This window comes from Pyrus communis, chromosome 14 (genome assembly GCF_963583255.1).
Source record: "Pyrus communis chromosome 14, drPyrComm1.1, whole genome shotgun sequence".
Lineage (NCBI taxonomy): Eukaryota > Viridiplantae > Streptophyta > Magnoliopsida > Rosales > Rosaceae > Pyrus > Pyrus communis.
In genome coordinates, this window is record NC_084816.1 from 24,449,178 (window position 1) to 24,461,045 (window position 11,868).

The 11,868-nt window shown below is 37.4% G+C and overlaps 1 protein-coding gene, 2 non-coding genes and 1 pseudogene across 3 annotated transcripts; 3 read left to right on the forward strand and 1 right to left on the reverse strand.

Moving 5' to 3' along the window:
• The first annotated feature begins 740 nt into the window (after positions 1 to 740).
• On the forward strand, positions 741 to 3,801 carry LOC137714662 (zinc finger protein GAI-ASSOCIATED FACTOR 1-like; annotated as a pseudogene).
• Positions 3,802 to 4,888: 1,087 nt separating this feature from the next.
• On the forward strand, positions 4,889 to 4,983 carry LOC137716656 (small nucleolar RNA R41). The gene has a single exon (XR_011065721.1). It is a non-coding gene; the product is annotated as a small nucleolar RNA R41 (small nucleolar RNA).
• An 82-nt stretch (positions 4,984 to 5,065) lies between these two features.
• LOC137716658 (small nucleolar RNA Z155) lies at positions 5,066 to 5,141 on the forward strand. The gene has a single exon (XR_011065723.1). It is a non-coding gene; the product is annotated as a small nucleolar RNA Z155 (small nucleolar RNA).
• An 851-nt stretch (positions 5,142 to 5,992) lies between these two features.
• LOC137715933 (metal tolerance protein 2) lies at positions 5,993 to 9,916 on the reverse strand. The gene is made up of 12 exons (XM_068455297.1): positions 9,420 to 9,916; positions 8,943 to 9,012; positions 8,712 to 8,809; positions 8,429 to 8,568; positions 8,179 to 8,294; positions 7,964 to 8,060; positions 7,552 to 7,636; positions 7,315 to 7,377; positions 7,127 to 7,232; positions 6,771 to 6,907; positions 6,413 to 6,504; positions 5,993 to 6,319 (listed from the first exon to the last, which is right to left on the reverse strand). Exons 1-12 carry the CDS (start codon positions 9,756 to 9,758, stop codon positions 6,199 to 6,201), a joined length of 1,464 nt encoding a protein of 487 aa, XP_068311398.1. The 5' UTR covers positions 9,759 to 9,916; the 3' UTR covers positions 5,993 to 6,198.
• Positions 9,917 to 11,868: the final 1,952 nt, after the last annotated feature.

An 11,868-nucleotide genomic window follows, 5' to 3' on the forward strand; every position in this document is an offset into this window, starting at 1 on the left:
TGGGAACACACTACTCCCAGCTTAGTTAAGTCGAGTTATAATGTTTTTTTTTTTTTTTTTTTGGTCAATAGTTAAATGGGGTCTTGAGGGGGAAAAGGGGTGGGGGAGTCTTGAATCTGGGTAAGGAGAGCCACAAGGTGCTTAATTTCTACTACGACGCTACCCTTCTCAACTCGATCGAGTACTAAAATTAATTAGGGGTTTTTTTTTTTTTCCTCATTGAATTAGAGGGGATAAAAGAAACAGATTAATTTACAATAATAAATGAAGGATGTAATTCATTGGTTACATGTGAACACAAAAAGAAAACCAAAAGGAATACAAGGTAGCTAGCAAGGTTAGGGTTGTACTTACCCAACAAGTCAAGGGTAATTGGTAATTAAATTAAGTATTTCAATAATGTGTCTTCTGAGCACTATATATAATTATGTAAGGCCAAAGAAGACCAGGTTCCGCTCTTCAAAAAAAAAAAAAGAAGACCAGGTTCCAAGATTAAGTCTAAATATTGCACAAAAGTTGCTTCTCCTTCTCTCACCAGTGTCACCAGAAATGAAGAAGCCGAATTCCCTGCTTTTGTCTTCCTCTACCAAAAGCAACTCCTGAACTTTTGTTCGCCAAAAACAAGTCTCTAGTCCTCCAGTCCTTCTACCAACATAGAAAATTTGAGCCAACTTTTAGAAAGGACAAGCCAAGTAATTTTAATTGTATAATCATCTCTCAACCCTTTTTGTCTGTCAAAAATGTCAAATATTACAGGTGATGTTGAAGAAGGAAGCTTCTCCTCAGGGAATAATACTGGAGAATTAGAAGTTCATCAAGACCAGCAACAAAACCACTTGCACGGTTCCAACTCTGGCGGTGCTTCCGGTGCGCAAAGCAACAGTAATGGCTCTGTCACTCATCAGCAGCCGCAGCAGCCGCCTCTTAAGAAGAAAAGAAATCTTCCAGGAACTCCAGGCAAATAGTTTTGAATTAATTTCTTCACTACTAATGTCGAGTAGTTTCCTCGATTCGATTGCCATGTTTCACCATATGTATGACATACAACTCAAGGCGCACGGATTTGATTTATTTTAGAAGAACAAAAAAAGGGTTTCTTTCCGAATCATGTCAGCTTTTATGTTGAGACTCATCACTGGACGTTGAGAGTGATCACTGGAGAATATTTACCTATATTTGGCGCCATGCTTGAGTCTTGTAATCTTTTCATTTCAGCAATATATATTCTTCTTATTAAAAATGGGAGTTTCTAGATTGAGTTATCTTGTGAAAGAATCAAAACATTTTGAAGAATTGTTGCCAATAAAGTAGAACTGTTTGCTTGATTTCACTTTTTTGTTGGTCACAAGTATATATGCTGTGTAGCATAACACAACTAGTATTGCTAATTATACTTATAGTTGTGCAAGTTAATTAATTATGTTCTAACAAATTTGTATTAATTTGTGATCAGATCCTAGTGCGGAAGTTATTGCACTATCACCAACAACCCTAATGGCAACGAACCGATTTGTGTGTGAAATCTGTAACAAAGGGTTTCAAAGGGATCAAAACCTTCAGCTGCACCGGCGAGGCCATAACCTTCCATGGAAGCTCCGTCAGAGAACCACAACTGAGGTTAGGAAAAGGGTCTACATATGTCCCGAGCCGACGTGTGTCCACCACAACCCAGCTCGAGCGCTAGGAGACCTCACCGGCATTAAGAAGCATTTCAGCCGGAAACATGGGGAGAAAAAATGGAAATGTGACAAGTGCTCCAAGAAATATGCAGTGCAGTCGGACTGGAAGGCGCATCAGAAGACCTGCGGCACTAGGGAGTACAAGTGTGACTGTGGGACCATCTTTTCCAGGTTCCTTAAGTAACTCATACTCATGGATAGTTTAATTTTGTTAATTAAATATTGCATGTGCATGAACAGATAATCAAGATTGGATCACAAAAAAGTACTACATGTATATATGGTTGCTTAATTTGTCGAGAATTAGCTCCCATATGTTTATATAATGTATGTATGTGTGTGTGTGTGTGTGTGTGTGTGTATTATTTTGTTTTTATACTGAGTGATAATTTTACTAAATTAATCTATATACTATATTACAAAGAGTAAAATTATAACTTGTTATGAATCACTTTACTTTAACCAACTTGACTACGTTATTATTATTCTATGAGCTAGATATAATTTCTGCAGCATTTTTCTTACAAACTGTCACAAATGTATTTGTAAAATGACTTTTAGTGTAGTGGAGCATTGTTGGATTGAGCCCTCCAAACGCGAAAATATACATTTAGGAAAAAATGGGCAATAATTGAAATAAAGTTACATTCATCGATCTCTTTTTGAAACCTTTCAATTTTATGTCACAACTTTTCCTTTTAACTACCGTTTAGACACACAATATTAACACATTGTATTGACAGTTTTTAAAATACATGGAGTTCACATAATGATAGGGTCCATTTATATTAGTTTTATGTCTATTTTGTATGTCCAAATAATTTTATTATTTTTGGAATTAAGATAACTATACATTCTTCTTTCAATTTTTTATGTAATCAAACAATATCAAGTACAAATTATGTATTTTTGCATGAGTTTGTGCAGGAGGGATAGCTTTATCACCCACAGAGCCTTTTGTGACGCATTGGCAGAAGAAAACAACAAAGTAAACCAAATGCCTATGCCACATGATCAGCTCATATCATCAATGGCCATGAACACCAACACCTCCCCCATGGGAGGAAGAGTCTCCGAATTCGTCAGTTACGATATTAACACTAACAAAAACAAGCTTCCTGAAGATCTTGTCCCAATGCCATTCAAGTCCATGAACATGAACATCCCAGGTGGTGGCGGCGGTGGTGGAGGACCAGGCATGTTCTCTAACACCACCGGTTCGCTCTTTGGCGGGCCAAGAAGCGTGTCTTCCACCTCGGCCTCCAGCCTTCAGCTGAGTTCCAACAACAACAACAGCTCATCAGGGTTCACTTACCTTCACCACCAAGAAACCAAAAACGGAGGCAGCAGCCTAAGTAGTATTACCGGTGTAGCTCAAATGTCAGCCACCGCCTTGCTTCAAAAAGCCGCCAAAATGGGAGCCACTGCAAGCAACTCCACGATCAACTCGCCGATGATGCAGAAGAGCTTTGTTAGCAGTATGGCAGGCCCCGATCATGGCCACCTCTCTAGCCCTAATTCCATTCTAAACAATAATATTCGACCCCCACCGTCGTATGATCATCAGCCTCACCACTTCCAACAGCAACCTCAGCCGTCTGATCCTCAGTCACATAATTCACACAACATGATCGGAGGGTTCACTGACCAGCTCATTCAAAAGGGCCCACAAGAAATGTCACAGCCTTTTGATCATCACTCCAACAACCCAACCGCCAGCTCGGCAATGAATGACATGGGACTCTTCAGTCAAGTCTTCATGGGGATCGGCGGCGCGGGTCCCCACCAGAACTATCAGAACCACCAGGCAATGTTGAAGAATTTCGAACAAGATCATCATGGTCATCAGGACATTAATAGCCCTAACAACAATTCTAGTAATACTAATTCGACTCATCGAATGAACAGCGCGCTGGGGCCTTGCACAACGCTCGATCTGCTGGGCATCGGAGGGTCAAGGCCGCCAAGCTTGCATGCGCAGCTCCACCACCACCAGCAAAGGTTGGACTTGGAGGCAATGAGTCAGCACAGATTGCCGGCAATGATGAACCCTTTTCAGCAGCAGCAACAACAACGCTCGCAAGGAGATTCGGCTATGGAAAAGCAGATTTGGGATGTTTGAGTAAACCTTAATGTTCCTTACAATATCTACATTTACGAATTATCCATTACTTACAGAAGAAGGAGAAGAAGAAGAAGAAGAAGGGAAGAAGCAGACCAGGGTTTGTTTTTCTTCGGTGACACGTTTGAGATTTGGGCTATTTTAGGCCCGGATTAATGTTTACATTCGTTCGGTATAGTCAAATTTGTGTCCTTTTTTATCAACCCAAGTTGCATTTTATGTACTAAGTATGACCCAATGAGATGCTAGAAGCTCTTGGTACATTTGCTTAATTCAGAAAATCCCATTTGTGTTTTTCTTTTCATATCAATAAATTACTTGAATGGGACTTTGCCTTCCCTTTGGAATGAATATTAAACGTTAACATCAATGCCTTGAACCAAGCAAGGAGGAATACCACAAGATTATAAAAACACTGAAAAGCCGTCATGTAGTATATCAGTGTTATAATATAAATGGATAACAAGTTTATATATTAGAGTATAGTATGAATAGATTTATTTAGTTTATTTTCTAACAAAACGATATTTTATTTTAAACTAATATGTTTTACAACAGAAGGGGATTCAAATATGATTCAAGAGTACAAGCACAATGCATTGGCCAACTAAAATATGAGTGAATTGGTTTATCAAGCATTAATGTGTAGACCTCTGAGGTTTTCTTTAGTGCACATATAAGTTACACATCTGAATAAAAAACGGTTAGATTCTTTTAAGCTAAATGATCTAATAGTTGTTATCAAATGTGTAACTTATATGTGCACTTCTAACGTATATTAGAGAAACTCCAACAGGGCTCTTACCTACCATTGGATTTGGAAATGAATAATAAGCCCATTGTCACTTCCAGCTTGGCAATATCCATTGCTCAATGGGCTCTATTGGGCTGCAGAAAATTGCCCTCCCATAAGACGGCAAGACCCTTCAACCCTAATTCGAATCGCTCTTCTATAAATATTCAGAGCTCAACTCTCTTCTGTCACAGCAATCCCCCTCTCCGTCTCTCTCTCTCTCTGGGATTAGGGTTTCTGTAAATTAGGGTTTTTGTAATTTGATTATATATGGTGGGAAGAAGGGGGTTTGAGTTTGAGGCAGTGATGCTGAAAAACTACCTATTTTCTGAGGGATTAAATTCCCTACTGTGATTACAAAATTACCAATGGATCCTTCTGAGCCTCAACCCCTTTATTTATTTATTATATTTTCCTTTATTTATTTATTTAATTTTATTGGGTTTTAATTTTCTCTGTTTAATCAAGAACCATTGACGTGATGATATGTTTATCGGACTTTCCATCGTGTCGACTAAAATTACAGACTACAATTATCTGATCAATGGTTCTCTTTTTGTTTTTTTTTTTTTTTTTTAATTTGGTTTCTCATTCTTTTACCGTATTATTTTCAATTTTATAACCCAAAAAAAAAAATTTCAAAAAACCCGGATTTCTTTGGCCTAATTGTTTTGTTTTAATTGTCTTGAATTTATCATCTAAATCAAAATCCAAGACATTTTATTTTATTAATTTTAAGGTGCCTAAATGTAAGTCGTGGACATATTCAAGACCATAAAGCCGATTAATCCTAATGACAATTAACTATTTTACATACTAAAACTATTATTCTACTTAAAAAACATTAACCCTAATAACAAATATTAATGGAGCATCAAAATAACTGAAATTTTGGATGGTCAAAAAGTAAAAAATAAGTGCAACAAAGATAAAAATTAATTGGACACACGAGAAATGATAAAATTAAGAGGTAAAGTAAGTAAGATCACAATTGAAAATAAAATGAGCAAAAGTCAATTAAGGTGGTTTAGACACATAAACTGGTGATTTGGACACGTGAACCTAAAATGAGCAAAAATCAGTTAAGGTGGTTTAAACACGTGAACTAGTAGTTTGGACATGTGAATTGAAAACAGACAAACAAAAGATTAGGACCAAAAAGGTAGAGAAAAACTCGGAAAGGCTTTTAAAAAATATATATATGAAATACTTGGAGCTCACAAAAAACTTTGACTTTAAATCGAGCCGAGTTGCGTTTTATGATGCATAAAGATAACCCCACTTAGTAGAATAAAACTTAATTATTAATTAAAATAATTGGAATTTTAAATATCCCGGTGTATAGGGATAACGGTTGTATGTGTTGTAGAAAAAATTTCAAAGTAAACATTCAACAAATTGAGAAATTTGTAACAATACATTTATGAGAGACAGATTTTAAGAATTAATATATTATTTTGGTACATGAAACGTAACCAATCAAAGGTTAATTAATTATTCTGATATATCATATATGCAAATAATCTAAACCTAAAAGAATAAATTTTTATTGTGGAATTGGAAAACCATGTAGTCTAACACTTGCTTGCCTTCTTTCTGGCTTCTTAGTCACCGTTGAACCGTGGAATTGGATTCCTCAGACGCAGCTGAATGCCGACGTGAATGAGATTCGTCGCCGCCCTCAAAATGTCTTGCTCGGCTTCTTTTGCCACCTCCATTGCATCTCTGGAATCAGAAACATTTCTTTAAAACCGTTACGGAATGGAACTGTAGACGGGACTGAAATCGTCAAGTTGGTAAAAGAATACAGGGTTTTACCGAATTAGGATGTCCGGGGGCATGGAAACCTCAATTTGGAGATACATCTTGCCTTGTAATAAGTGATGCGTAATGCGTTCGACAACCATTTTCTGAAACACACGCAGAAATAAGAACATTGGGTGTCTTGTTTCAAATCCAATCTTCTAATAAGATCGATATTTGAAATCTACTCATAAGACCCACATTTGAATGAGGAAGTGAACGCATATATTGTTGAACTCTAATTTTTTTAATCAAAAGCGTCATGAGCTAACTGCCAGTGAAGAAATAACATCCACATTTGGAGTAACATCATGCAAAAGATCAAAGTCAAGCTGAGCTTGAATTTCCAACTTGATAAAGAGAGGAGAAATACCTCTGCATACTTCGATGAGATGATGGTAGAAACGGCTGCCTCAATGTCTTTTTCTGCAGGAGAAACATTCGGGCATGCAGTTTCTTTGAGAATTTCTGGCTGATCTTCACTGGGGAAAATTTGTGAAATTGAAGGATCTACAAAGAAGTAAGAGTAAGTTATGAGAAATTAAAAGATATAATGAGAAACCCGAATCATCTTATCCAATATAAGTGAATTGAACCGTGGATGAAAATTCTGAATGTATAAACACGAAAAATTAGGATAAAAGTCATTCCTAGTTTGTCTAAAACTGAGCGTTCATAGTTTGTCTAGTTCAATATCGAAAACTCGCAATCCAAAAATGTGTAGCATACCTATGTGTATGAAAACCTCAGAGACTTCAGGATGGGATTTGTGAATCTGATGACGAACATTTTCTCCAATGTCATGTGCAGCGCTAACACTACAAAAAGGATCAACCTGCCAGGCAAAAGAAACAAATGAGATACATTACAGGAGATGGATACATTATTTGACAATGCCACAAAGTTTCAGAGAGAACCTCAATATGTACATCAAGGTATAGAGATGAACCTGCCCTCCTTCCCCTCAACCGATGACAACCCTGTACACAGCCTGAAAGGTCATTTCAAACAGGAAAACGAAAATGCTAAGATCCTAGCTAATACCATTAAGCTTAACAGAATACAGCCTTTCTTTGACTAAGGGAGTTCAAAGACCAGATTATACATAGAGAAATAATTTCGTAAATGCATTATAAGAATTAATAACCGCATACCTTCACACCCTCAACTTGTACAATTGTCTGTTTCATAGGATCCAAAAGTTCTGCTGGGATTGCAGCATCCACCAGTTCCAAGACACTAAAATGGGTACACCGCCAAAAGAAAGAAAGAAAGAAAGTGCACACATATATCAAATAGGGTCTTGAGAAGTTAACAGAGACTCATACGCATGCACAACAAGAGATGCATTAAGCTTGCATTGTTTTCTTTTTTGGTGACAAGCTTGCATTATTTGCTTAAAATTAAAGACCAACGTTAGACATCTAGAGGTGCCATATATCTTTGCAACTATATTCATGATTGTAGGAACCAGCACGTGTAACAGCTTAAACAGTCACATGTACTCCTTTGAAAATCTAAGAAGTGTGATATAATGGTGCATATAATAGAGAACAAAAATCAGACCTCTGATGCCCGGTTTCAATTCCCGCCTTCAGGATCATGCCTGCGACAAGAAGACCAGCTAGGGGATCCAGAAACTTTACTCCAAGGATTGAACCTCCTAAAATCACAATGATTTAACCATGCTCAGTGTAGGATCACGGGTTTTAATTAGTTAATTCAAGAATATGAAATATAAGTTGATAAAGTGATCTTTAGGAAAAACCAAAGTGTCTTACCAACTCCAATGAGAGCAACTACTGATGAAATAGCATCTGCACGATGATGCCATGCATTTGCTTTCATCAATCCACTACCTTGTCTTTCCCCAGCCCGTAATGTAATCCAGTAAAGTCTTAAAAGCAAAAGAGAAAGGCAAATAGTGAGTGGGAGAGAAAGAGAAGGGAAACGGAGGAGAAGAGCACGCATAAGGAGAGAAATGAAAATAGAAGTTGAGATGGATAAATAAGTTTTTATAAACTTTGGTACCCTTCTTTAACAGATATTGAAAAAACAGTCATGCTCAATGCTAGAACAGGATGCTCCATGTCAACTCCATGATGATGATTATGCCCATGCTCATGTGTCAATGACTGACTAACTATAGCAGGATCTGCTGAAAACAATCCCTGAACATGGAAGATCAACGAAGAATTGGATTCACTATCAAGAGAAACTGATCATGATTTTTTTAACTGTCAATAGTCTATCGATCTGAAACCATTTGGAAACAGAAAAATAACTACATATGAGTAGTCGACTTGACACTTACCATCAAAAGATCCAAAGCATGCCATGCAATGCCACCAGCCGTGGCCAACAGCATACAAGAGATTCCAAGTGCTCCAAGAGTCTCAAATTTACCGTGTCCTGGAAAAACAAGAAAACAATTGTATAATGTCCCAAGTTTCCAACAAACACAAGGATACGAAATACACAAGTAGGGTGTATATGCATAATGCGAGATCAATGGAGTAGCGTGTAGGTACAAATCAAGAGTGACCATATGGGTGTTCTTTGTCTTTCGGAGCCTTTGCAGCTTTAAATGACCATAAAGCAACGCTGCTAAGAACCTGAAAATATAAGCAGAAAATGAAAAAAAAAAAAAAAAAAAAAAAAAAAGCGTGCATTATACATCTTAAAACAGAGTAACAGATATGGGCAACCCCAAAATTCTAAAGAGTAACAGATATTCAGGCAGACAATATGCAACATGGGCAAGTAGTTCAGTGAAAATTCAGCTCCTAAACAAGAACATCTAATTCTCGCAAAAACCAACATGGGGAAGCAAGAAAATCATAAATTCAGCTCCTAATTACAACATTCAGCTTCTAATTACAAATTTCTGCTCCTAAATGTCCTGACTCCCAATTACAAAATTCAGTTTCTAAATACATAATTTCTGCTCCTTAACATCCAATTCTCCAAAAAGCAAAAAACCAACATGGGGTAAGCAAGAACAAAAACACAAGAATGTTACCACGTCGGAGACCGAATGGGCGGCATCAGCAATGATCGCCGTGCTTCCGGACAAGTAACCCGTCAAAGCTTTCCCGGCAGCCAGTCCAACATCAGCTGCCAATCCCATCCGGAAAATCTTCTCCCCCTCTTCACCGGAGAGGCGATGCTGATCATCGTTTTGGTGGTGGGAGTGGCCCAAATGCCACCGTCTGGCGATCGAGTAAATAGGGTTTTGCGGATGGGAATCGACGATTTGGGATATTGTGGGATTGGGAAGAGGAGGACGATGATTGTGCTTGTGAACGTGGAAAGCGAGCCTTTTGCGTACAGAATTGAGATTGTGGAATCTGAATCCCATTGCTGGAGCTCGAAAGAAACGTCTTCAGAAACTGGGTTTTCAGTGGTGGAATTTGAACTCGATCAGAGATTGAGAAAGAAGGATGGAGCTTGAAGGTGAAGGTGAAGCCATTAGGCTTTAAGTTATCAAGTATCAACTGTACTTTCTGTCAACGTAACTTTTGTGTTTGGAATTTGCAAATTTTTATGCTACATGCTTTTGGGCTTGATGGGTTTAGAATGAAAAATAAGGCTCTTTGGAAGTGCTTATTTAGAAAGCACTTTTTGCGGATAAGCAAATTTATTATATGCGAGTCCAAATATTTGTATAGATAAAAAAAAAAGCTTTTAACTACCAAACGTCATTAGAAATGCTTAAAACATCTCCAAATGAGATGTTAAAATGTTCACATAAGCTGTAACAGTAAAAAAAGATCACACTAATATTCTCCAACCGAAATGTCAATTCATATATGGCGATGATATGGATTGGCAACAAGAAGGTTGTTGTCAAATTTGACAGCAACTTCAAAATTAATTATTAAATTAATGGTTTTTATTAAGGAAGTTTTAACAAAAAGCCCACGGTACTATTCACTTTAACGAAAAATTATATTTTTACACTAAAAAGTTAAATATGGTATTATTCACTTTACTCTTTATTTTGTCCTTATCGTTAAAACTAAAAGTTTTCAAGCCATTTTCATTAGTTTTCCCTTCTATTAATTTTTTTATTGATTGAATCATTATTATAAGGAATGCTGGTGTTGACATTCATGTCTCTTTGGTGCATTTGATGAACGCTCCCGATTTAATAAGTATTAAACGTCTTTAATTAAATTTTTATTGGTTTAATCATTTATTTTGTAATATAATAAAATAATAATTTAATTTGACATATTGGGTGGAGAGTACAACTTTAAAAAATGTGAAAACGCCACATATGCTATCAAATTTAAATTTTATCTTCAAAATTTGACACCTCATTTGGAAGATGCTTTTAGTTAACTGAAAATGTAACATCCCATATCGCCCAGGGATGTGGATCCTCTAAGCCTTATATGTATATTCTCATCTCTACCTAGCACGAGACTTCTTGAGAGCTCACTGGCTTTGGGTTCCATGGGAACTCCGAAGTTAAGCGAGTAGCGCGCGAGAACACTCCTATGATGGGTGACCCACTGAGAAGTTCTCGTGTGAGTTCCCATAAACAAAACCATGAGGGCGTGGTCAAGGCCCAAAGTGGACAATATTGTGCTACGGTGGTGGAGCGGGCCCGAGTTGTGGTGGACCCTAGGCCAGGATGTGACAATTTGGTATCAAAGCCTAACCCTGACCGTGGTGTGCCGACGAGGACGTTGGGCCCCTAAAGGGGGTGGACTGCAACATCCCACATCGCTCAGGGGTGTGGATCCTCTAAGCCTTATATGTATATTCTTATCTCTACTAGCACGAGGCATTTTGGGAGCTTACTAGCTTCCGGTTCCATGGGAACTTCGAAGTTAAGCGAGTAGTGTGCGAGAGTACTCCTATGATGGGTGACCCACTGGGAAGTTCTTGTGTGAGTTCCTAGAAACAAAACCGTGAGGGAGTGGTCGGGGCCCAAAGTAGACAATATCGTGCTACAATGATGGAGCGGACCGGGGATGTGGTGGACCCCAGATGGGAATGTGACAGAAAACACTTGTAACTATTTTCGAACACATTTGTAAACTCACAAGGATTTTATTATATTAGTTCTTAAGGTTAAGGCAAGACAAACTTATTTATCAAATTTACAAATCTTTAAATATTATTTATTTTTTGGCCGTTTACTTTTGGATCAGTATGTAATATGTAATTAGTTAAAACTTTTTTATATAAATCCTAAGGCTATAAATAGGCATCTTAACGAGAAAGAAATAATTCTTTGATTTCTTCTCCAATCTCTCTTGTTCTTCGTATCTCCTATATATTACTTGTAACATTTCCAACTTTGGAATAAATGTATTTCCAACTTTTTAAAAACATTTATTCCAAAGTTGGAAAATGACTTAGATACACCTCCGACACTACAACATCTTAAATTAATATCACAATGTCATGTGGGTAATTATCATGGATTTGGGTACAATACACACACACACACACAC

Coding starts and splice junctions, on each gene's coding strand:
- LOC137715933 (XM_068455297.1), bottom strand. CDS start 9,758: ATGGGATTCAGATTCCACAATCTCAATTCTGTACGCAAAAGGCTCGCT. Junction 9,013..9,419: donor CCCATTCGGTCTCCGACGTG/GTAACATTCTTG, acceptor TTATATTTTCAG/GTTCTTAGCAGCGTTGCTTT. Junction 7,637..7,963: donor ATTGAAACCGGGCATCAGAG/GTCTGATTTTTG, acceptor TACCCATTTTAG/TGTCTTGGAACTGGTGGATG.